The sequence below is a fragment of the Sylvia atricapilla genome, chromosome 18, assembly GCF_009819655.1.
Source record: "Sylvia atricapilla isolate bSylAtr1 chromosome 18, bSylAtr1.pri, whole genome shotgun sequence".
In the NCBI taxonomy this organism is placed as follows: domain Eukaryota; kingdom Metazoa; phylum Chordata; class Aves; order Passeriformes; family Sylviidae; genus Sylvia; species Sylvia atricapilla.
Window position 1 is genome coordinate 4,393,264 of NC_089157.1, and position 25,506 is coordinate 4,418,769.

Consider the following 25,506-nt stretch of genomic DNA (forward strand, 5'->3'; position numbering starts at 1 on the left):
AGATCAGGTAGACCTTACCACTGGAGCTGGCTTTTATAAATAATATTTGTATGGAGATGAGGGAGAATAAATCCTTGAATTCTATGGAATAAACACCAAAAAGTTTTTCTTTGTTCACTTTAAAGAAATTCAAATTACCAAGTAAAGGGATACACAAGATTTTGTTTTAAATTATGGATAATAGTAACTGAAGTCTTCTGCTTTCAGAGATGAGTGAGGCAGATAGCTGAAGGTAGTGTGAAGAGTGGCACATGACTCTGTAATTTCATGTTTGGAAATTAGGGATTTAGCAGCATCTGACCCTAAGATTGAAACTTGAATTTTGGACTGGAAAGTAGCTCGTTTCTCTTTGTTGGATCACGTGCTGATGTACAGCTCACTACCTCAAACTGACTTACTGCCCTCCTGTTGCCATTTCATTTAATTGGGCTTTTTCTGTTACTGCATTGCCTTTTTTCTAACTCACATTGATATTCTTGCCTTTTGGTAATGTGAGAGAAGCTTTTTTCTATGAAAGATCAAGTTATAGATCACTGTATCTCTTTTTGTTCCTTAACTCAGAAACTGAAGGTTTGTCATTTACTGTTTAATTACTAAACTTGTTACAATGCTCTGTCTGAGTTGTTGGCTCGAAGCAGCACAGCACAAAACATGAGTTAAAAAAATTCTGGGAATTCTGCATTGTGTTGAATGCAGCTCCACTTCTTTGAGTAGGTTTACACCTATTAGTGATGTTCAGGCTGGTGAGGATGTTCCTCGCCTGAGTAATGATCAGTGAGAAATGTACCCCTGTGGTTTGATGTGAATAATACTTGTTCTGGGTTTGTTCTCCTTACACTGTGCAAATTTACACAGGGATCAGCCTTATTTTAGTTGAACTTTTGTAGCAGTTTGGGCAGGCTGGACAGCAGCTCTCAGGCAGAGGGAATTCTGAGCTTCATTATTTGGAATTAATGTATGGCTGAATTAATTTGTGTAATGAATTTCCATCACTCAAGAAGGCTCCTTTTTTTGGAATAGTTTGGAATTACTTGGTCCCAAAATTCTGCTTATCAGTTGAAAATTTAGCTAGCAATGTCTTGCTAACTGTTCTTCAATATAGACAGTGTAGTGAGTGTATTTGTGTTCATTAATGACTTTCCATATATTTTAAGTACAGATCACAAGATTTATTTGAAAAATTGCCAGTTTTTATACACAAATATAGAAGCAGGAAATAGTTTATGGCTGCATGTAGAAGGACACAAACTGATAGTGAGTGACACACATGTACTGGAACAAGACCTTCTCCAGGAGAATTTTGTCAGGTGAAATAAATTATATAAATAAACTTTTTAGACCTGGAGTTTGAAGGCTGCCCAGTGTCTGTCTAACCTCAGCAAAGCAGGCACCTGGATTCCTTAGTTCTTCATATTTTCCGTGTTGTTTTCATAGCAATTCACTTAAAGTTGAACATAAACTGCGTTTATTAAACCTGTGCAGGCTTTCTTTGGTTTGACTTGAATCTTGTTCTGAGTCAGTGCGAGAAGAGGTCCCTTACACAGGGTTCGGGGTAGTTTATTTAAAGTGGCATCTGCCTCTGAATAACTAAATTTGGTCCGTTGTTCTGTCATAGGGCACAATGGCAAAGTGCATCCATACACAGAGCAGTTTTTACGGGATATTCTAAAAGCCAGTTTTAATCTTAAGCTTGTTTAAACTACTGCACAGTGACATAGAAAGGTTTTCAAAAGAAATAAAAAAAGACCGAGACAACCCCCATTAGATGAAGTTAAGGCTGAAAAAAGACTATGACAGTATGTTATTGAGCTATATAGTTTCTAGAGCTTAAACGTCTTTTAAGAAAAGAAGTTGTAAAAGTTATTTTACATCATACAATTGCAAAAACCCCTTGAAAATTCATCTAATTTACTTTGGCTTTAGTAATGAATGCAAAAATTCACTCATCAAAACCTGAGCTTGTACAAGGCAAAGTTCAATTACTTAAAAATATTAATATAAAATTATGAACATTATTTACAATGGAGAGACCGAATGTATCTTGTCACGGGCCAAGCCCAGTGAGTGAGGATTTGTAGAAATTTCACAATGATGCTGGTAACCCAGAAACTCACTGGAAAGGAGGAGGATTTAGGACACTCTTGTTCTCTTCCTTAAAGTGAAGACTCTGCTGCAGTCATTTGGCCTGACCCTCTTAGCTCCTTGCTGGGATTTCACGGACTCTTTTTGGTTTGTCCTTTTTTGTCCTTTCCCCTTTGGGTTGCAGGGAGCATCCTGAGCATCAGGAGCAGCACCGGTGGCCTCGGCGGGCGCGGTGCAGCCGTCCTGTGTGCCGTGCCCGTCGCCGTCCAGCCGGGCCGTGCCGGGGCTGTAGGCAGCCAGCTGGCACAGAGCCACAGCTGCCGTCTGCTTCTGCTCATCACAGCTCTCCATCAGCCCCAAGTCCGCGGCCTCGCCGCGCTGCGCCGCGAAGGGTTTGTCACACACGCTGCCGCTGGGGTTCTTGGGGCCGCACGGCTCCGCTCCCGACATCTCCTGCTCGGCCTTGGGAGAAGCGGCAGCAGCGCTGTTATCCTGGGAGGGGCTGTGGAAGGACGGTTTCATGCTGGCTGTGTTACAGGAATCCTTTACAGAGAGGTTCAGGGGCATGTCCTGCATTTCCAGGAAGCTCTGCCTGTCTGTTTTGGACGAGGTTTTGTACGTGTGCTCGTGGGTAGGTCCTGTGCTCGTGTCAGCCTTTTTGGAAAGATTGAGGGGGGCTATTCCTGTGTCTTCTTCCGTGTTGGGCAGTGAGCCCACGTTGTTCTGGCTGTCAGTCTGTGTGTGTGAGTCTTCATCAGTGACATTGATGCTGAAAGAAACGAGGAGAAAAGAGGTTTCAACTGCTCAAGTTCACTATCAATTGCTCTTTTAAACTGGGGTTGAGGAAGTGGGCAGGAAGAGGAAAAAAATCTAGACCCCTAGGCTAGAAATCCAACAGTTCTGTTTTTTCTCCCTTAAATCCCCCAAGTCCTTTTCACTATACCCACCACTATAATAGAAGTAATTCCCTGAAGTACTCAAACACATTGGAAGTACACAACCATGGTGGAAATTCCTGGTACATTTAAGGACAATGAATGGTCTGCTCATTGTAGCGCCTGTGTGTTTTGCACACATATTAAGTCACTGCTGTAAATTTAAATATATCTAACAGGCATTGCAAGAAATGTACCCATCTGCCTTTGCGTGTCCCTGGTAAACCTCACAGGAATTTGCCAAGTGTTACTTTACCTGTTAGGTGAATCCCCTCTCTCCTGCTGTCCCTGCACGCCTTGAAGGGAAGACGGTTGGTCAGTGCTTTTCCTCACAGGTCTGAAGGCTGTGAAGTTTTCTTCTGACTGGTCATACTTGCCCAGGGATGTGGACGATGACTTGTTGGAGAGGTCAAACAAACCCTCACATGTGTGGCTTGTCTGGGTGAAGTTGGTGGGGCTGGGTCTGCCAGGGGAGCCTGTTGCTGCACTTCCTGCAAGAGGGCTCATTTTGGCATTCTCTCTTTCATTTTGGTCCTCCTTAGGGTTACCTTTGGCATGCAATAACGTCATTTCTTTTTCGTAATCTGCTTGTTTTTTATGTGAACTTAGAGGGTATTGTTGGGAAGGGCTTAAAGAAGCTGGGTACAGCAAGGTAGTTTCTTCCATCAGATGAGAACTTTGATCCCTGTTAATACCAGCTACATGTGAAAATCTGTAAAATGGAGGATCTGTTGGCCTACAAAATCCATAAGGTATTGGTGGAGTGGAGTGGTATTGTTGGAACAATCGATAGTGTTCATATGCCGATGGATTTAGGGGTTTTGGAAGTGGCCCAGGGTGGGGAAGAAAGTGTCTTTGATCTTGTGTTCCGTAGACAGAGAGAGCAGAGCTTTCACACTCTGAGTTACCTGGGAGCAGGTAAGGTGTGTAGATAGCAAGCCGGTGCTCATAGAAATGGGGTGAGTACTCAGGAATCATTGGTTGCATGTAAGGTGAAATGGAACCAAAGCCTTTCGTGGGAGCAACTTTATGTGGAAATTCTGGGAGGAAAGAACCTGCCTTCCACGGGTGAGCTGGTGCGTGAAACGCGGACTTGGTGTGAAAAGGAGAACCTTTGTTAGAGAGGGAGAGGATTTCAGATGCCTCAGTGATTTCTGGGCCTTTGCTGTCTCGGTGTTCTCCAACGGGAACGAAGGCCGAGGGCCTCACCATGCCCTCCATCAGGGGCTGCACACTGATGGCACCTTCTGCTGCGGAGCTGGCTGGGCTTAATTCCTTCGGGATCGCAGGTTTTTGTCCTTGAATTGCTGCGTTGGTTGCTTGGCTTTGTAACTCGACATTCTCCTTGGCATCTTCTTTTGTAAAAGGATATTGAGGCTTTGAATCGAGGCTTGACAGTCCGTTTGTGACAGATTTAGAAGAAGTTGGTTTGACGGTAGATTCGAGCTGGTTGATCTGTTTGGGCTCCAGGGAGCTGCTCTTTGGACACTTGATGACTCGATCCTGCTCCGACACCAAAGTGATGGAGTTTTTGCAGAGGCCATACTTCATGTGGTTAAAGAGATGGGATTTCTCATTGCAAGTGAAGGGGCACTGGAAGCACTTGTACTTGAATGGCTTTCCTGGTGGTCTTGGGATGTAATGAGGCTTCTTGGGTTTACGTTCTTTGAGGAGACTCATTCTTTTTTCTGCTTTAAACAATTAAATGTAATGGCTCTTTATAAAAACTTTCTTGTGGTTGGCTTCCCTCAGTTTTAGCCTCGTGATGTTTCCGGTTTTTCAGGTTTCTAGAATCCTTCTTCCCAGGTGAGGAGAAGCAGCCAGCTCCTACGATGTCTTGGGGAAGAGGGTGCCAGAAAACAAGGCTTTTGCCACTGATGATGCAGGAACTGAAACACAAAGTTTAAAATGAGCTGTAATGGAGCATTGGAACTAAACACAAAGTAGTGCTTTCTCTTAAGAGCATTCCCCCTCAAACTGCATATGTTGTGTTATTTGGGTTTTGTAAAACAGAATAAAAGAGCTGGATGTCAGACTGGAGTCAGATGGGCATTGACCTTTGGCATCCTCCCGCACCCAAACACAAGTGGCCTAATTTCCAGCAGCAGCACTTGTCACCTGCGTGTGCTGGTGGCTCGGGGGAGTTCTCTTTGAAAGCTGGAGGAACATTCATTGAGAAGATGAAAGTAGAAATCCAGGCGGAGCTGTTGAGAGAGGAGTGGAGTGGGTGGGATGGGAAGAGGCAGGTCCCAGCAGGGGCTGGATGTGGGGCAAGCCTGTCAGGCCGGTCCGGGAGAGCAAGGAGGGAATTTCCTGCTGTGGTGACACGAGGGTGGGGTGGATGGGTCGCTCTTGGGCGGCTGACTGGGCTCTTTCTGAGACTGACCAACCCCTCTCTTCACTGCTGCGGCGTTTCCCAACAGCCCAATCTCAATGGGTACCTCAAAAGTGCCCAATCTCTCGAAGGATAAAACCACACCGATTTTCTTCCTCTTCCTAATTCAATTAAGAGAAATGAGCACTGCAGTGTCTGACTAATGGAATCCTCTGCCTGATAAACACATCTCCCATGCTCCTGCTGCGCCGCTCCTCACAGATTGCACACGGTTAACACAGGCACCCGAGTGTACTAACTCAGGGGGAAAAAAGTGTCTGACAGTAATTGATTTATAGGGGAAGGATCTATCTGCCTTTCTTTGGAAAAACGAAGGTTGTGGATACTTTATCCAGCCCAGTGATTTGCTGGGTAGATAAGTCAGGAGGGCTTGTACCGGCTTGTTCCATTATGTTCACTGATTCTGAAGGCGTGAGAAACTCTCGGAGTCAAGTTCTCATGATTTTATAGGATGTGTTATGGCAGAGATCTAAAAACTGATGATTTCATCATGAACTACAAGCATCATTATCAAAATGATGACTGTTGCAAAACCACGTACTGTATCTATTGTGTTACCTGAAACTACAGGAATACTAATTGGAAGGGTGACGAGATAGCTCCATTTTTTTTTTTAAAAAAAGCTTTTTACATAGAAGTTTGAATTAGTAGTATTAAAATACTTAGTTTATGAAAAGAACTGCTTGTAATTATGTGCTGTGAGATTTTAGTTCAAGTAGAGATGTTTTGCATTTCTTAAATCAGAGATTATTTAACAGAAAATGACAGGCAAACACATGATGAAAACTGAAGGGAAAGCTACAGAATTGCTGCTTGGCTCATCAGGTATAGTAATTCTAGCAAATTGTATTAAATGTTGTTTCTGATGTCATAGAACTGTTAATTTTGTTAAAATAGTTATTGTGAAGGCACTCTTAAAAATGCAAAGCTGCTCTGAATGTAGAAAAAAATAATCAAGCTTTTTCCTAAAATTAACAACTAATTAAATGTGCTTCAGATTAATGAAAAAGGAATTTCTAGAGAAGTAGCTTTTTGTTTTTCAGGTTTTAATGAGGTTGTTTGAGTTGGATACTGATACTGTAAGAGCAAGAAGGAAAAATACATCTGCAATCTGCATGTTAAAGTCTCATCATTGGAGTATGGCTGAAATGGTAGTCCAATAAAATTTTAAAAAATGATATATGGTATTTTAAAATATTTTAAAAAGCAATACCTTGAAACCCTTTGAAATATTAAAAATAATTTTTTTCATTAAAAAATAAGTAAATGAAGAATTCAGACATAGGAGGAGAGGTCAAGATAGGGAACTGGGCTTTTCCTTCTGTCTTAAGTGAGCTTGTTGCACTTATTTTTAACTAGTGATGTGTAACTAACATGGAAAAATTTGTAATGGACTCGGTCAAGTCAGTTTGTACCAGTTATTCTTTATATCTTCTTGGAAGTGCTTGTACTAATTATTCTTGAAAAAAAAAGATCTTGTTGTCAAAACTCCATCGCTTTCTTAGGTAAAGCATTTATGATAACGTCCGAATCTGCATTCAGGTGCAGCATTTATAATAAAGGGATGGTAATTAGATTTCCTTGTTCTTCCAGCTTTCCTTTGCTTCATAATGAAAATTCCTGTGTGTCCTGTCCTCCCCCCTCTGACTTTGTACTTGGTATTTAACTTTGATTCAAGTTATTCCTGTTGGACAGAGTATTAACTATCATTTCTTAACAAGATAAAATACGTTGTTGCAGTTTTAATGTTCGAAATTTCAAGCCTTGGAGCTCCTCTACCATGGGTACAGCAGGAGAGCATTCCAACAGCTTTTTATTTCTTTCTATTTAATTTATTTTGATGGCTCCAGAACCTGCAGCTCTGACTTGTGAGATGCAGAGAGCAGCTCATTTTAAAGGGTGTTTACCTTTCCTAAACTTAGGTCACAGCCAGCCAGATGAATGTTTTCTTTCTCTCTTTTACTATTTTAAACCCCCTTTTTTTTTTTCCTCCTGTTTTAAAAATGCCAGTAATAAAATATTTCTGAAGTTAGACAAGTAGGATAATTCCTCCTCTGGTCTCTAAGACAGAGGAGTATCTGGCAGAGGGACATATTTTATTATTAAAAAAGATTAAGACTATTTGATCACACAGTCAAAAAGGACATTAATGGTTTAAAATAGGTGTAACCAATTAAAACTGTCCCGATATAAATAATGTTACTTACAGCTATACAATGAATGTTTTGTGCTGCCAAAGTTAGAATTTACTATTGCAAAGAAAACATCAAAATAAATAGCTGCTTTTTCCTTTAACTTCAGTGCCATCACTTGTGATATCCTAAAGGATAAAGGGGGAAAAATATCTTCAATAGCAGGATAATTTTTACATAACTTTTTTTTTTTAGTTGAGAATTTATTTCCTGTAGACCTGTTTGTAGAAACGCAGATGGGTATATATTATTAAAACTTTCCAGTTTTGAAATGCAGTAGTGTTATTTATTTATATTTTTATCGAAAACAAGTTATTCAGATAATCTTGATTAAACTCGAGGTTATCTTAGTTGTTTGTTTTTGTCACTAGTAACCTCCTCATGGCTTTCGAACCTGTCGCCCTTTCCAGCCTGACACTGACTGCTCCAAGTTTCCTTCCTTCTATTTTTAAAAGCAGGTTGTTGCTCCCTCCTCGCCTTTAACCTGTTGGCAGGTTGAGAAAACAGGAATGTAGTTGAACATTGTGTGCAAATATATAAACAAGAAATGTCCGTGGGGATAAGTGTATACACACATATGCACATGTGTATTCATACACACACATAGATATGTGCATATATATCTGTCCAGGTTGTTTTTTTTAGGGTTTTAAGTAGTTTAAATTGTTTAAGATGCCCAGTTGATCAAAGAGGAAATTTCAAAATGTCTTTTATTACAAGCAGGGACAGTAATTACATTTCTTTTTAGGACACTGCTTCAGCAAAGTACGTAACAGCTGCTCATGCCCACCCCATTATTATTGCAGGCTCCTTCTGGTGATGTGGATCTCTCTGACCAGGAGGACTCACTGGGGTGGAACATTTTGAAGGACATGCTATAATTAAAATATTGTGATGTGGCATTATTGCATAACCCAAGGACATGCCATTGTCACCTACCCAGGGTGTTGCAAGAACAAGATTTGTGAGTTTTATTCTAGCTGAGATTTTCCAGCGATTAACCACCCCTCCCTTCTAAACTTCCAGGTCCTTGAAACTGAAAGATAAATTTTAAGGCAGCTATTTGTTAATTAGGAGGAAACAGGGGTGAGAGGAGTGGGCTGGGAGGGCAGTGTGTGTGTGTGTGAGGTACAGACCCACGGGAAATTCTGTGAGTGTGCGTCCGGGTGTGCGAGAGGAAGCTCAGAAACAGATTAAACGACTCGCTTAGGCAGCGTGGATAAGAAATAAAAATCTTTCCACATACCGAGTTAATAAATCAATGTCTTACTACACTTTAATTGACTAGAAAATAGAAAATGATCTGATTTTCTGCTAAATTTCCAGAAGCTGGAAAAATTAATAACTCAAAGCTAGAGCACATTATTTTCATATAAGCTTTTCAAATCAACCCGACACGACTCTAGGAAGCAGAGCTGGCAGAGGTAACACAGCAATTTTAAGCAATGTATCTTTTTGTCATACTTCAATATATTAATTCCCTGAATAAAAAAAAAATAAATGGTGCTGAAACCCCTTTGCACCAACAAGAGTTAGTTATTGTAAAAACTTGCAAGAGTCAGATTTTCTCAGAGACTGAAATATTCCCCTCTCCTGTTGAAACTTTCTGCTGAAAGCTGAGACTGGTGCTGTGAGTGCACCTGCTGGAGTAACCCTGGCTGCTGGGACAGCTGGGAACTGAACACCTCAGATTTACTCCTTAATCTGAGCAGCTTTTACAGAAAGAAATGCTCCAAAGCAATGTAGCAGTGTACTCACCAGGCACTGGGGTGTCCGAGGGCTGCCGGGCGGGCGCTGAGCTGGAGCTGTCACTGCTGGGAGAGCAGTACCTGTTCTCTGCCTGAGCCCTGAGTGAAACTGCAGGAGGCTGTTCCAGGGGAGGGACCTGAGCGTGTAGGAGTTGAGCCCTCGGGGTGTAGAGATGCACCTGATATTACTCCAGCCTGCAGCTACGATTCATTTGTTTGCGTCCACCGCTCTCATTGAGCATTACCTCAGCATCTGGGCTATCGAAGGGAGCTCCCGTCGCTCCGTGCCCTCCAACAACCAAGTTTTGCTCTCAGCTCTGCTGGCTGCTCCTCTGGCAGGCAGCTTGCAGTGTGGGGTCAGAAATGGCTCAGTTAACACTGAGGATATTTCAGTTTTCTACAAGCGACTCTTGGGCAGCACAACTGACTGTACACAGGGGATAGCAAAGCTTAAAAAATCATTTTGCTCATTATTATTAGAGACTGACTTTTTTTATTGAATGCCTTTGTAGCTTTAATATTTTTGCTCTTTTTGTTTTTCCTCCCCCCTCTTCATTTTTATTTAAATTTTTGTCCTTCATGAGTCTCCTTTCTGAAGGCGGGACTGAACTAACTCCAAGCTTGCTTGCCACAGGAACCTGCCAAAGCTTGTCTATAATCGACAGCCAAATGTACAGGTCCTGGAAAGGGAAAGGAGTCACTGCAGGAAGGATTGATTGTCATGGCTTTGTGTTTGCTCAGGACCTGTGAACTCCAGCAGTGAAATGGGAAAGTCAACTGCTCACCCACTGATCAGTGTTGGGACTGGCTTTTCATTGTGGTTTTTTTGTTAGAGTTTGTAAATGACAAATTTCTTGGTGCGTGTGCCCGTGACTTGGTGACATGGCTGAGCTGTTCAGAGAAATGATTTCCTCTCACATGCAGGCTGGCAGAAGGAAAACATTTTGATTCTTACAGCTCTATCTAAAACCCACTCCTGTTAGTGCATAAGCAGAGAGGCTTTTGGCTACTAATTCCAGTGTTACAGAGATGTTAAAACTTCTGTTCAAAACTGAACATGAGAACCCTCTTGTTTCATCCACTGCTGTGTAGATAACACAGCTGCAGATCACTGAAACTTTCAAATGTATGATGGATTTTATAGTTGGCAAAAGTAAGATGTTTTGGAATGAAAATTATTAAGGAAATTGTCACTACAAAACCTGCTTAGGAAGTGGATGAAAGTTGTTTCAAAATCAGTCTTTAAAGCGGTGTCTTGAAAATAATTTTAAAGGTGTTGCCTTTGGTTTGGTGGAATTATTTACAGACATCTACTTCCCTATGTGGGTATGCAGGTCACCATGCTTCCTCTTGCTGCGCTGGTGTAACTTTCTGGGAAAAAAATTCAAATTATAAGCAATCACTAATTTTAAGGTAGAAGAGTGGCTCTTGTGGTATGTTTTATTTTTTCCCTTATTTTTTTTAATTATGTTTCTACAGTGCAGCATAGCAGTATAAAAGGTTTAATATTACTGTCATATTACTCTCTAGTTGTTGCTAAATCCTTTGGATTAAGGTGGGATAAATTCTTCCATTTAGTTATAAAATATTTTGAATAAAAAATTGTGTATTAGAAATTTCTAAGGGAAGAAGGGAGAAAGACCTTTCAGTGTTCAGAAACTGAAATTTTGAAATTCTCTCTGTGTTAAGAAACTTCTCTGGAAGAAAATTTCAATTTGTGGCATCTAGAGGAAGCTGTTAGATTCCACCAAAAGAGCTGACTGAACTGGGATAACACACAGCACTGGAACTTGAATTTTATTTTCCCCCCTTCTCCCCATTTCCTGACCTTGTGTTTGGAGTGGAGATGTGATGTCCAGTTGCTGCCTTGACCCACAGAAAATGTTTTAAGCCCAGCTTCTTCCTGGAAGCTGCTGTTACCAGTCAGGTCAGTGAAATCAGCTGCCAGCAAAGTAGAACTGGAAGAAAAAGAACAGCTCATGTGAATTCTCCTTTGCTTGGGGCTTGGATGATATAAAAACCCAGATCTGGGGGACAAGATTCTTTGGTGGACCCCAGAACAGGACCATGAGAACTCCTGTTTGTGCAGGCTTGTGGAAATACTAAATCATGATTGCAGTGATGTTTCCACACTTGTTTTTAACTCACTTGGTCACATCCTGAGTTTCTTATCAGTGACCCCAGACCCTTGTTGGTAGCACCTTTTTAATTTACCTGAGCACAGGTCAGATTAATTAAGACCTCCAGGACTGACATAAAATTAATACTAAAATGAAATAAATAATAAATTTATTCATAATGAAATAAATCTATAAAATTTGGATCTAATGATATGTTTCTGCCAAGTTGCTTTTTTAAAAAAAATGTAGTTATTTTTGTATCTCTGAGTGCTAAAGCTTTGTGTTATCTTTTTTTGGTGTAGAATACACTTCTGTATTCTAGTTTTTTTAGAAAATTCAGTATTAAGTAAGTGTTGTTTAGCTGTAGCTGAATTTCATGGTTTTAATTACTCTAGCATATTTCTGTCATTCTCTAAATATTACAAACTTCCTTGTATGTGCTTTTATATGATTTTTTTGGCTCAGCTTTAGCACTAAACAGAAAACAAAATGTCAGTTGCAGAAACTCTGCATCCAAATGGGCTAAGCTTCCCCTGATGTGGATACACCTCTCATCTGAGTTCTGTTTGCCCCTTCAAAATTCCATTCCCTGGGTGTCTCAGTGTGTGCCAGCTGCTGCTCCAGTCAGTTAGCACCTCCACATTGATCAGTGTGTTCACCCTCTGCCCTGGTGCCAGGACTGGCCCTGCTGGTTGCACTCAGGACTCCAGTGCTGCTCCAGGGGATGGCCGCTGGTTTCCCATCATGAGGAGTTTTTCCAGGTCTTTGCAGAGGTGCCTTACCAATCTGTGAGCTCGTTAGTTACTCCAGGAGAGCAGCATGACGACAGGTAAATGTGGATAGTGCTGGATGTGGAGCTGGTGAAGCTCAGCTTCTTGCATACAGGAACAGCAGTGTTCACTGTGTCGCCTCAGTTCTGTCTGGATACGTGGCTTTGAGCTAACAAAGTGCTTTTTTTCTTTCTGGGATCACTTGAACTGAAGTTGTTGAAGGATTTTGCTCTCAGCATCAGCAGGTTTGGGCTGGGTTGTTCCACACCATTCCCAGAAGGGGGCAAATGGATGTGAACATCACGCCGTGCCCCGAAACATGACGTGATTCTCCTACAGTATTCTCATAATTATCTTTTTCTATCCTGTATGAATAGTTATTAGTCTTAATGCTTTTTGAATAGCACCTTTGAAATCTGCCTTTGTTTTTCATAACAATCCAGTCCCTGACTCCAGAGATACGTCTGGGCAGATTACTGTGCAGGTATTTGGGAGCCACTTGTTCAGGATTACTGGAGCAAATTACTTGTATGGGAAAAGAGTAAAAGCTCAGCAGTTAACAGCAACTGCAGATCCCGTTTTTAGATATTTCTTGTGGCCTGTGCTGTTTGGTCTGGAGCTAGGATGATCTTTCTTTGGGTTCCCATCCTTGCCCTTGGGCAGTGAAACATCTTGGGGGAAGTGGGAAACAGCAGGAATTGGGACTGTAGGCAAAGGAATGAACTGTTTATAAGGCAAGGTTTTTAATGGTCACTCTTTTCCCTGTCAGTCATTCTCACAGGGATGCAAAATGCACCTTCAGCTTCTGCTTGATGCTCTGGATACAATTCTCTTAGTAAATGTATTATTTTAATTTATATTGAGCCATACCTGGTGTGGGGCTGCTGTGATGCTGCTCTCACCAGAAAGCAGGGAGGCATAGAACAAATACTCTCAGACTCTACATGTTTTTAGCTTTCAGTTATTTTCTGAAACCTGTCAAATTTTATAAAGATTTATATGACTACTATATGTTGTCTACAATTTCAATAAATTTTTAAAGTGGGGAATATAAACCAGCAAATACAACCTGATGTTTTATTTTATTTCATTGAAAAATACTGATGCTGCAGTTCATGAGCTGCAGCTTGGCTGTTATGGTTTTGCATTCAAAGTTACATGTCACTGTAAAATTTCAGTGGTTATTAGAACTGATCATGCAGCTTAATTTGCATGTGGGAGAAACTTTTTTAGCAAAATAGCCTGAAGTTAACTGAAATCTCATGATGTGATGCTGGATTTGTGTGCGATCCTACATTTGGAATTGCAGCACCCCAAAATGAAATATTCCTTACTCTACACCGTGTGCCAGAACCAAAAACTTACATTTCAGTGTGGTTTCTGTATGATTTCACAGCTTTTGTTTTGTGCTGTATTTGTGGTTTTGTAGGCTTCAGACTATTATTTATAGGGGTTTTTTTTATTTAATTGGGTGGGGATAAATACTAAACAAACAAGAGAATCCTAGTTTACTTGAATTTCTGGTTTGCTTGTGAAAGGACATTATTAAAATTTCTCTTGATGACAGCACAGTATAAACTTTCTAGCTAATAAGGTGTGTCATGTAGAGGAACATGAACCTTCCTGGGCGTTCTTAACGTCTTGGTGGTGAGCTGAAGAATGTTCTGGTGTCACTCTCAAGGGCTTGCTGAGCACTGAGTAGCCCCAGCTGTCTGCTGGAAGCCAGGGACAATCTCTCAAATATAATCCATAGAAGGGTTTCACCAGGAAATCGTGCTCACTGTGCATTATGTGATCCTGTTTCTGCTGTAAAATCACATTAAGGTTGAAAACATTTGCATCACTGTAGAATGAGAAAAAGAAGCCAGGGAGAGCAGATTGGAAGAGCCCTGTGGTTACACTTTCAGTGAATTTGTGCTTATTTTGGGAGGATTCCAGCCAGGAAGACGTTACTTTTAATCTTCCTGCTTTCTCAAACACCTTTACCCATTCCTGGGGAGTAGACTGGGATAGTCCAACTCTCCCTTGCTCCTTTTTAAACTATGGCAAAAATGAAAGCAGCATTTGAACAGAAGGGAATAATGCTGAGTGGATCCAGGGATAGTAGAAGATTCAGGAGTCTGGTACTGGTGGATCAATACAACTGATCTGAATCTGGAATTAGATTTTTTTTTTAATGTCAGAATAAATGAAAAGTAGTAATAAGAGTGAAAAATGTGCATAACCAGCCTTAACTACTTCTGTTCATAAGTTACCTTCAGAATAAAAGGAGGATCAGAAAACTGTAAGAAGGAAACAGGGAATGTTGAAGTGGGGCACATTTGAGAGGGGACCTGGCAGGTTGTGTTATCATGGGGTTCCATGACAAAAACGTGATGCTTTTTACATTTTCAGAGAGGTCACACACAACTCTACCAGTGTCCAAAAAGATCCTGACTTAGGGATGTGTTTGAGAACTATTTCTGTTGAATGGTAAGCTTGTGGATTAAATAGGAAACACTGTTTCTCTCAGTTGATGTTTGTTTTAAAGATATCCCATTGTCAAGTGTATTTTTGGTGAAAAGTTTGTATGAAATGAAGTCTCTGGTGCTGTCAGGAGCTTTCAAGTGAACTCAGCCAGTATCAACAGCAGATGCTACAGCTTTGAAGGAGTATCTGTGTACACGTGACTGCTGTGTCTGTGATTTTAAAATTCCCTCACCTTCTGGTGCAAATACCTTGTTGGTTTTCTATTGTTCAATTTTTATTGTTAGTTTGGTTAGAATGGATATGTGCTCTGGGATAGTACCCAATTGTCTGTTCCTGGTACACAGAAGGCTTGACCATGTGCTCTTACGGAGAAAAGATTAGATTCCTGTGTTTTTTGTCTGAGAGTAGAGGGAATGGTGCTTACTGATAATTATATATATAATATATGTACTTACATATACTGATATACTTTAAAAAATCCCCAAAGTCTCCTTTGTGTAGAAAAGCTCTACACACAGTGGAAAAAAGGGGCATTTTTGCTTGTCCAGTCTCACTGTGCCATTAATGAAAAAAAAAAACAACCCCAAACCAAAAATGAACCCAGTCCTGCCTTCCAGTGCATTTTAGAAGGAGGTTTAACTGAGACCAGGATTTGAATACTCTTATGGAAGTGCATTGTGTAGCTTCCTAAACTTGTTTGTGTTCTCTGTTTTGAAGGATTACCTTCTGTGTTTTCATATTCCAGAGTAAGTTGTTTGTTACGGGTTTGCAGCAGCCAGGGGCTGGAGGAGAGGGATGATGCATCAAGAAGTCAGGTTTCTGCACTGTGTTGGTCTGTTCTGTAGTGGTGGTTAATTGTGAGGCTTTTGGCAAAATTCCAGGTGCTTTTCATCAGAGATACAGGAAGAAGTGAAGGAAAAAAAAAAAAAGTCTACCTGTCTTAGGTGGACTCTTTAGAAAATCGAGAACACCCAAACCTGAAAGGCTGGTTATGGAGGAATTCCTTCTCTCTAACACGCAGGTGAACTTTAAAAGTGATGCACGGTCTTGAAAAGAGCCTTTTAAAAAAGTTATGATGCCTATGTCACCGTAATAGTTTTCAAATTAGTAGGGAAGCATTATAAATAGTGCAGATTTATTTTTTTTTCACTAGCCAGCAGGTATGAGCAGGAAGAAATGCTGTGTCTGGAGCTGCAGCAGGAAAGGTTCCTCCCCCAGTGCCACTGAGAGATGGGGTAAACACTGAGCAAGGAATAAATGACAATGAATTGCTTCTGGCTTTTTCACCATGGGGTTTATCTCGGTATTGCACAACTTTAGCCTTAAGGCTGGGCTTTCTTGGGTGATATTTCTTTTCTGACATGCAATATTATGAGTTTACAGAATTTTTATACTCCTTTAGAGTAAGTAATTCATTTGCTCAATAGGATTTCTCCACAAGCCTGTTCCTTCGTGTCTTTAATGCAGTTTGCTGCTGTTTCAGTCAGAGGCAGAGCCCTGTCAGCTGTACACCTGTGTGAAGGTCTCTGGTCTCTGGGTGTGAGTGGGTAGGAGAGTCCCCAAAACACGGAGTGCTCTGTGTTTAGAGCTGTGCTGGGTCAGCTGCTGCTCTCAGTGCAGGGGGCTGGAGCTTTAGGGCTGTGTTCCATAAGGATGCTGGGATGGAGCGGCTGGAATCCAGCTCTGTCTGCTCCCTGCTTGGCCCCCGGCCGCCCTGCAGAGCCCACGCTGCTGTCAGTGCCGGGGCACTGCTGCAAGGCTGCCTCTGGCCCATGGCAGAGGGACCTGGCTGCCAGAGCCACCCTCCTGCTCCTGAACGCTGCATTTGAGAGCCATGACAGGTATCCACCAGTCCGTGGGGCAGCATCCAGCCTCCCCACCGCCCCGTTCTGTCAGTGTGACAGGCAGCCTTTGCGTTCCACGCTTTCCACCCTCGGCAGCCGGGCGGACAACAACCTCCTGTGCTGCCCTGCCGTGATTCATCGCTGGAGCAGGTCTGTCCTGTGGGCTGGCTGAGATAGCTCCATGGAAAAACCACCACGTGAGCAGATAATTAAAGACTCTCTTCATTCATTACGTAGTGAGAGACTGAAGGGAGGTTGCAGCCAGGCAGACACAGCCCTTTGCAGTGGCGGGGCACCGAGTGCTGCTCTGGGTTTGTGGAGCTGCCTCTGCCCAGCCATGGGTGGGCTCAGTGCTGGGGGCCAGCAGGAGCCTACAGCAGCTGCAGGAACTTCTCATTGCTCACATCCCTTCTGGCCTGCAGGAGCTGTGCTGCTCTTCCTCCTTCCCTGGCAGACTGCTAATGAGGTCAGCCCCGGGGGCAGGAATGGCAGAGGAGAGGTCACCTGTGGGCGGCTTTCAGGCACTTGCCCTTGGGGATGTGATGTCGGAGCATCTCACAGGAACACAGAGAACTTTCCACAGCCCAAACAGCACACACATTTCCTGAGCCCCACTGGAGGCTTCATCCTCTCCATGGGAGAGCCCTTTAAGAGCAGATTCTGGAGTCAACAACTTATCTAGAAAATGAGAGCAATTCCGAGATGATTGGCAGAATTTTAAACAAGTTACTAATTTCTGGTAATGGGCCTAACCTGAACTTTCTGGTGTTTGCATCTGTGTTGATCAGTAAATATTAGTACAAGAGGCCTAATGAAGTTCCAATTAGGAGCTGCCTCTTTGCAGGGGCTAGGGTGCCATGGAGGAGTGAGTGGTCTCAAACATGATTTTCTGTACTTGGAGCAGCCAGAGTTGTGTTTTTAGGAAACAACACACTGCAGATGTCTCCACCAGATTTTTTAAGCCTGAGGCTCACAAAGAGGCTGAACCTTCACTTCTGCACTGAGTTGGTTTTCATTGAAGAAAAATTTGAAGAACAAAATTGCTATTCTTTGTGTTGAATAAATAACTAAGTTTCATCATTCACTGATTGTGGTGTTGGTAGCTGCTCCTGCTGTGACATTGTGCACGATGCACCCTTCAGGAAGAGCAAACTTTTTCTTATATATGTAGTACTTTTTCTTACATAATTCTAAAATAGAAGGATTTGCAACATAATTTTTATGGATTGAAACAGCTTCTCTGCCTAAACAGACCCTATAAAAACATAATGTTTGTCAAAGATAACATTGACTTAATCTGTTTCAAGTTGCATATTTTAGTTTGAAACTAAATTTAGACAATTCTTATTTAACCACAGATCCAATGAAAATCTGTTTTAAATTAAAAAAGGACAACTTGACATTTTGCAGTTTTCTTGTGGAGACAAGGCCTAGGGCTGAGGAACAGGTTTTTGTTGTTTTTTAACTGCTGTATTTGTGTATTTTATATGATAAACATTGCACTAAATGAAAAAAAAATTACAATGTGGAGTTAAAGTGACAAGGGGCTCTGGATGGCACAGGTTATAATCGAGGTTGGTGTAAAGTATATTTTAAAGGATTCATATAAAGGATCTTTCACTTAAATGCATTGAACCCTTCAGTATCCAATGTCTCCCACAAGCTCCTTCACCAGACTTCTATTGTCTCTCACCTGCTCTGAGCATCTGACTCCGTAAAATCTGGGTTTAAAAAGCAGAATATCTCTGCAACCTGTCTCCAGTAGGAGGAAAAAAACCCAACCCAACCCTGTTGTTTGCAATGCCAGAAGTTGTTTCTTTATTTTCCAAGGCTTGAGCACAGGGCTGTGCTGCAACTGCAGTGACGCTCTTGGGCATGGCAGGGTGGGGTGAAGCAGGTGCTTATTGATACCTTCAGGCTACAGGTAAAGGTGACTGTGTTTTCTTGAGCATTCACAGACCTGCACAGGTGGATTTTGTTTTAATAAACACCTTGAGAGTGGGCACTATTTATCCTCTAGTTTCGGTGGCACTCTTCTTGTAAAAAAGGTAGATCAGTGAAAGAAATGGAAACTTGTAAAATTAAAGTTATATCTGTAAAGTTAATGATCAGTCCAGGTCTTCTCCTTGCTGCATCATCCAGCCTCCTACTTTTCAATAAAAAAAGGCATGTTCAGAATTTCAAAAATCAAAGAATTTTGTCTCTGCCCTACCAAACTGAAATAAGTTTCTTCTGGAAGACTTCTTTCATAAAGGTTTTGGATTTTTAAATCTGTGTTTTTTTGGGTAAATTGATTTTAGGTTAAGATTTGACATGGTGTTTCGGGAACTCTAGGGCAAGAAATGAAGTTAAACCTGGAATTTTGGGTAGTATTTCCTTTGGGTTTTTATAACTCTTAAAAACCAACAGGAAATGTAATGCTGGACCTGCTTTTTTAAACACATGCACACACTTGTGTCAGGAGCAGATTTTATTCAGCATTTCCCATTACAGTTGACCAGTAAATATTCAACCAGTGATAACACAAACTTTACCAGATGCCCCCTAGATCAGTATTTCCTTTGTTGTTTTTGTGTTTCTAAATACTAGTGCTGCACACTTCACCTTGTTTCCCCTGTTAGTCTCACCTCCCCAGTGCCCACTGTTGTTTCCTTGCTTTTCTGTGTCTCCAGGCTCTGCAGTCACACAGAGCAGTGCTGTGAGCCCCAGATGTAGGAAAAAGGCTCAGAGAGGTGTGAGAGCTCGAGTTGCCCTGGCCAACAGACCCTGACACTGACCACTGTCCCTGACCCTGACAAACTGGTGCTGTGCCCAGCATTTGGGACATTAAACTGCAAAAATACATTTTTTTCTTTCACAGAGACAATCCAAATGTGAGAAGCAGCTGGAGAGGCCTCTTTCCCCTTTTTCCTTCCCTGCACAGAGGTGGGAGTGTGCTCACAGCTGTCAGAAGGAGCTGGAGTGGTCACTTGCACTGAGGGAAACATGCTGCAGCTTTGTAAAATTGCCTGTGGCGCCTGCTGGAGTGTTCCTGTAGAACCAGCAAATTCCATTTTTCTCATCAGTTGATGCAGCAATTTTCAAAACAAGCTAGGCAGCATTTTTAAATACTTTCATTGCAGTTTCTTAGGAACTGGGAAATGTCTGGCAATCCATCCATCTCTGCTTATTCTTGTTCCAGAATTGGGATATTTTTTTTCTCCCTTGTAGTATTTGTGCTCCTATTAGCCAAATCTCACCTATCCCTATATCAACTGCTTGATTTTCTTTAGCAGCTTACAATGAATTTAAACAGCCTTTTAACAGTTCACTTCTCCAGTCATGGTATCTATCTTTTTGTTTAAAGCAGCAGTACAAGATGATGAACAGCACATGGAAGTTTTAATTATTTTGTGATTATATCCACTCAAGGATATCCAGGCACAGATTGCTAATGAAATACAGCTCAATGATCCCATTTCTTGTTAATGGGATCACTTTGTGACAAGTGTTTTCTAAGGAAAAAGGATGCATTTGATAGATTCAATACAAGAAAGAAAACGGAGGGAGAAAATGTTTCTTTTATTTTTTTGAGGCTGTTGTTTCTGCAGACATTATTCATTTGATACAGTTGTGCCATCTAGAGAGAGATGTATTCAGATTTGCTATCTGGATGTGCAGACACCAAATGAAGGCCCTGTGGGGAGCCCTGCATTCATATTTCTTGAACTGTGGCAATGCATTTCTAGAAAGGTGTAAAAGAATTATCCTTACAGGTTTTGGAAGCTCTTTTATCTGTAGAAAAGTGTTATTGACTCCTGCATGTAGTGATTGGGCTACATGCAAGGGGGAATGGATTGAAACTAAAGCAGAGTAGGTTTAGATATCAGGAAGAAACTCTTCCCTGGGAGGGTGGTTAGCTCCTGGCACAGGGTGCCCAGGGAAGCCCCTGGCTCCCTGGCAGTGCCCAAGGCCAGGCTGGGCAGGGCTTGGAGCAGCCTGGGGCAGTGGAAGGTGTGGAAGGAGATGGTCTCGAAGGTGCTGATGAGTGCTTTGTGTGGCTGTTTCCCTGTCGCAGTGGTTCCCGTGATGCTGAAGGCGCTGACGTACGATGAGAAGCGAGGGGCGTGCAGCGTGGGCTCCAACGTCAGGGACGCGGCGTGTTACGTGTGCTGGGCCTTCGCCCGCGCCTACGAGCCCGCCGAGCTCATCCCCTTCATCAGCCACATCTCCAGGTAGGCTGCCAGACGGCTCTTTCTAAGCTCTTAACACACAGGTGTTTGCTAACATATATGCTGAATAGCTTAAAAGTGAAGAGTTGCACATGAGTGTGATTGCGGTGATGTAAACTGAAATATCGAGTATTTCCTTATTGTGTGATGGATTGACTTCCCTCTGGTCACCCGCTGTTCAAAGGAAATCCAAAGAAGCTCACTGTAAGAGAAATCAGTGGAGGCTTTTGGCAGGGTGTCGTCTTTTGTCTGCTTGATCCACGTTCTCTGTGGGGAGCTCAATGACATCAACTCAGGGAGTTTAAGAAGAGAAGTTCGAGAGAGAGAAGATTTGGAACCTTAGTTCAGTAGAGGTAGAAATAACAAACCATTCTAAAATGGAGGAGTTGCTTTATGGAGTCATAAAGGGCTGGAAAAATTAGGAGAAAACTTAAGGAAGAGGTTGTTTCTTACTTTTTCAGATGTGTCTTGTTCCTAACAATCCAAGATTCCTGAGACTTTGTCAGGTAGGTGTTGTGCAAAGAATAAAGCATATTTTTATTGACCAGCTTACAGCTTGCAAATTGAGCAGGTTAAGTCTAAAAGAATAAAGTACACCTCAGCTCTACTTCTGTACAAATTATAATTTTTCTTCTGAAGTGCTCCAATTCACAGATTATTTTAAATTAAAAAAACCCCCTACTTCCAGTTTCTGAAAGGGGTAAGAACTTTACATGGTGATACTGAATTCTTCATAGCACAGCACGTTTTAATAGTGGGGGTTTTATTATGACTATGGAGATGTTTGAGTTAAAGTTAACAACATGAAACACATAAAAGAATTTTTCCTCTTTTGATACCTTGTGATTTTACAGAGCAGAGCAGAGTCCAAGATCTCACTTAGCACTGAATGGAAGTGCCTGGTGTAGTTATTTTCAATCCTTGGTTTCTGTTTCAAAAGACTTTCAGAAGTAAAATCTTCAAGAGATTTCCAAATCTGCACTACTGCAATGGTGGACTACAAGTTGCTGCAACTTTTCACTTAATACTGTTGATAGTTTTGCAGATACAAACAGGTTTTACCTTTTTTCCTTTTGTCTTGTGTTCTCCCTCCTCCTTGGCTGTGGGATTCTCTCTTTATTCTTTGGTCCTTTTGTTGGCCACACACTGGCTGACATTTTGAGGTTTCTTATCGTGTGACTGGCACTGCAAACACAAAGGTGGCTTGTAACAGTTTCTTGGCACATTTTTAATACAGCCACTGACAGCAGCAACTGAGGCAGCTTTGTTTGTCTCCATCAGGAGGGTTTGGATCAGTGGTCATTTAGTATTTTCTTTTTCAAAACAATGGAAAGAAGTTTGGCCTATACAATGATCTGTGGTTCTGGATATCTGCTGTGACTTTTAGGGACTTCCTTGCTTCTAAATTGCTGACAGAACTATTTCAATCTCATCCAAAAAGCCAACACTGGGCTACCTGTTGAGCTCAGCAGGTTCCCAAAGAATATATGACTGTTTCTTTCTTCTTTAAAACCACTTTTTAAAGTTCTTTGAGACAATCTGTGAATTAAGCCATTTTTATTCCTGGACACAGTGTCCTGGCTGGTCTGTACTGTTTTTCACCACTGTAGTGTCCCTTTTCAGTCCTGGTCCTTCAGTGCAGGGTCACCCAGCAGGTCTCTGTCCTGCTCCTGGTGGTTTTTGAGACCTTGATAAACCCTTCCTGTCTAAGAACCTGCTGTCCAACTTCTTACGGCCAAGCACCATTTTTCTTCCATTTTTTCTGTAGTGAGCAGACAAGAAATGCTGAGACATTTTAGCCTTGTTTTCTCTCCTAAAGTGTTTCATGATGTTTTGGTGATGTTTCATCTACGCTGGCATGGATTGTAAAGGAGAGGAGTCTGGTAACTCTAAACTGTGCTAGGATGTGATGCCATCCAAACTGATGGCAGCTGGAGAGTGCCGTGTCCTGCAAAAGTGACTGTCACTGGGCCATTACACACTGGTGTCATCCTGGTTTAGAAGAGACAGAAGGTGGAAAAGCAACCTTTAGAAAAGGGATGTAGGATTTTAGATAATTTCGTGTACTACCTGATCAACAAGAATTTTTTTTCTTAATTTTTTGTTTTGGGATAATTAATGTTTTGAGATAACTTTTGTAAAGAGAATGTGAAACTCCAGGACAGCTCTGCTTCACTTTGGCACGCTAGCAACAGTGACATTTGCCACAGTAAGTTATTAATGTGATATTTTATTTTGAAGGCTCATATTTAATTCACTTCTAGCTGAGTTCATGGTAAATTATATGTAGTATGAAATTCTTAACTGAGGGTACCTGAAGTTGTATTTGCACAGTGAAATAATCCCCTGGGTACAATTTTGTATTCTTGTTTTTGATGAAACCAGCACTAATGGTAGCACTGAAGGCACTCTGTCACCTGTGACCAGAGTGGTAACAAATGGCTCTGGCAGGGTGGTAACAGCTCTGCAGAGTTATATTTATGTTCTAGCTGCCAGCAGATCTTTAGCCTTGGTATGGCCAGACTTGCCCTGAGGTCTGGTTCAAATCTGGTAATTTTTCTAGATTTGGTCAGCACCCTGATGGAAATAAAACCTCCGCTTCCATCCTCTGAGTTGAAAAACTGAAAAGGTTTCTTTTAAGGTTGGGCAAGCTTGTTGCTTGTAAAAACTTAATAAAGCCTAATTGTGAGTGTTCAAGCCTTCCCTTTAGCAGAATTCTGGTCTGTTTATCAGAACTTTTCTTCTGCTCATGATGCTTTGAACAGTGTATTTCATATTTCATTTACTCCTTTGCCCCTGCCATACTGCAGTGTTGGTCTCCATAGGCTTGATGCAGGTTTACCCTTGTGATTTTTGAAGGGTTTGTGGTATTTAGTTTTATGGTCACAAAGCTGTAGGTGGGACCTCTGGAACAGATGTTTATACCAGGAGGTTGTGTTTCTGAAGAAGCTTGTTCCTCTTCTGGAAACAAATTATTTTCTTTTCAGGAAAGTGTCAAATGACAATATTTCTGGATCCCTCTGCCTGTGGTAGTAAAACCAGTGAGCGCTGTGGCTGTGCCACCTGTGACAGCTTCAGTTGTTGGGAATAAATGTATGGGATGGAGAGAAACACGGGGTGGAAGCTGAAAATGGCGAATGAACAGCTGTAAGGTGTTGTGGTTCATAATACCTTAGTTTTCCAACAAAGCTGCGAGGTATTTTAGCAAGTATTAATGCTCTACAAGGCTTTTCTTAAAAATCTTTGTCCTTACAGTGGCCATTCTTTTTCTAAATCAACTCTCAGAGGTAGAATTGCCACTCCAAAGAGAAATGGTGAAAAAAAAAAAAAAACTTCAAATGAAGTATGACGCACAGTTTCACCTATTGTGTCAGCAAGCCGATAATTACACATGGCTTTTTTTTTAAAATCTAGCCTTAGGTGTGTCACTGTTATACTTAAAGAAGAGTCATACCTCTAGCCACAAGCAAATTGTTGCTACCCTTAAAAAATGCAGCACTCAGCATCTTGAAACAAAGTGCATAATATCCATTGTGAGCTGAATTACACAGCAAAAACATCTGCCTGGGTAAGAATACACACTGTTAGAGAAAAAATAGTAAACACCTTCCAAAACTGTGCTGAGTGATTGCAGTCCTGAGCTGCTGGCTTTGCTCAGTGCTGGGAATTGCACGAGATTTATCCTGCACTCAGTGTTCAGCTGCTGGAAGCACATGGGACCCACTGAGGTACCAAAATACATCAGCTGCATCCTGCCCTACGTCCCCTTACCAGCACTTACAGATTAAAGCATGAGGTGATCTGTGGGGGATTCTTTTTTCCTTTTCTTGTGTCATTATGTAATTGAAAGACATGTTTTCCGTAGTCAAGGAACATAAATATTTCACTTTGGAGCAGTGAAAAATCACTTTAAACTGTATGAAGTTAGATTTTTTTTTTTAGTGAAATTTCTGGCAGTGCTTTAAAAAAAATCCTTCTCTCCCCTGTTTTTTTGTGACAGTTCTCTTCAGTAATGAAATTGGCAGAATATTGAAGTTGCAAACTTAGATTGCTGTAGATCAGCCCTTCTCTTTCCTTACCTTGCCACTCTTAAGAAAAAAAAAAAACAAAAAGAAGGAAAAAAGATAGAGAACACTTATTGGAAATTCATGCCCATGAGTATTTTTAATAGCACTTGGTTGTTTCTTTCCATGTCAGGCTTTTTCCCCAATCCATATTTCAACAAGATACACTTGTTCACATCTGCTTAATGGTTTGTTAAAGTCTAGTTAAACTGGTTTCTAAAATCTTGCCTCATCTATTCAAACTACAAGACCACAAAAAGAAAATTCTTGGCAGTGTAGATGAAACTTCTCTTCTTTTGCAGGACAGTGTTGCTCTTTCTTGAGATGCAGACACTGAAGTTGCTGTTCAAGCATATCATTATAAAAGCACTACTTGACTGAGCTCTATTTCTCTCCCGGTCTCTACATGCAGCCTCTCTTTTTAAGCTTACCTGTGAGGAAAGTGAAACAGAATTTAATGACTTGGAAATGTGGGTAATTTGATTCCTGCCCCCTTGGGTGTGGAAGTTGCTGTCTGTGAAGTGGCAGGTGCACAGTGAGGAGCTGAACTGTTTTGTTTAAAACCTAAACAAAAAGTAAAAAGGAAAACATACTTGCACTGTGTAATACAATGAGAGTGATTAAATGGTTGCTGCCTATCTGAACTGTGTGGAGCTGTGCAGGGTGCAGGTTCCTG

The 25,506-nt window shown here is 41.5% G+C and overlaps 2 protein-coding genes across 2 annotated transcripts in view; one reads left to right on the forward strand and one right to left on the reverse strand.

Moving 5' to 3' along the window:
* TBCD (tubulin folding cofactor D) overlaps window positions 1-25,506 on the forward strand; it is a 114,773-nt gene that overhangs the window by 26,918 nt on the left and 62,349 nt on the right. Inside the window, exon 14 of the mRNA XM_066332116.1 lies at window positions 20,613-20,769. Coding sequence (XP_066188213.1) covers window positions 20,613-20,769 — 157 coding nt within the window. The remainder of the gene's footprint in view (window positions 1-20,612; window positions 20,770-25,506) is intronic.
* On the reverse strand, window positions 2,125-4,868 carry ZNF750 (zinc finger protein 750). The gene is made up of 2 exons (XM_066332115.1): window positions 3,274-4,868; window positions 2,125-2,851 (listed from the first exon to the last, which is right to left on the reverse strand). The coding sequence occupies exons 1-2, from the start codon at window positions 4,695-4,697 to the stop codon at window positions 2,131-2,133; spliced, it is 2,145 nt and encodes a 714-aa protein (XP_066188212.1). The 5' UTR covers window positions 4,698-4,868; the 3' UTR covers window positions 2,125-2,130.

Coding starts and splice junctions, on each gene's coding strand:
- ZNF750 (XM_066332115.1), bottom strand. CDS start 4,697: ATGAGTCTCCTCAAAGAACGTAAACCCAAGAAGCCTCATTACATCCCA. Junction 2,852..3,273: donor AGAGGGGATTCACCTAACAG/GTAAAGTAACAC, acceptor CGTTTCTTTCAG/CATCAATGTCACTGATGAAG.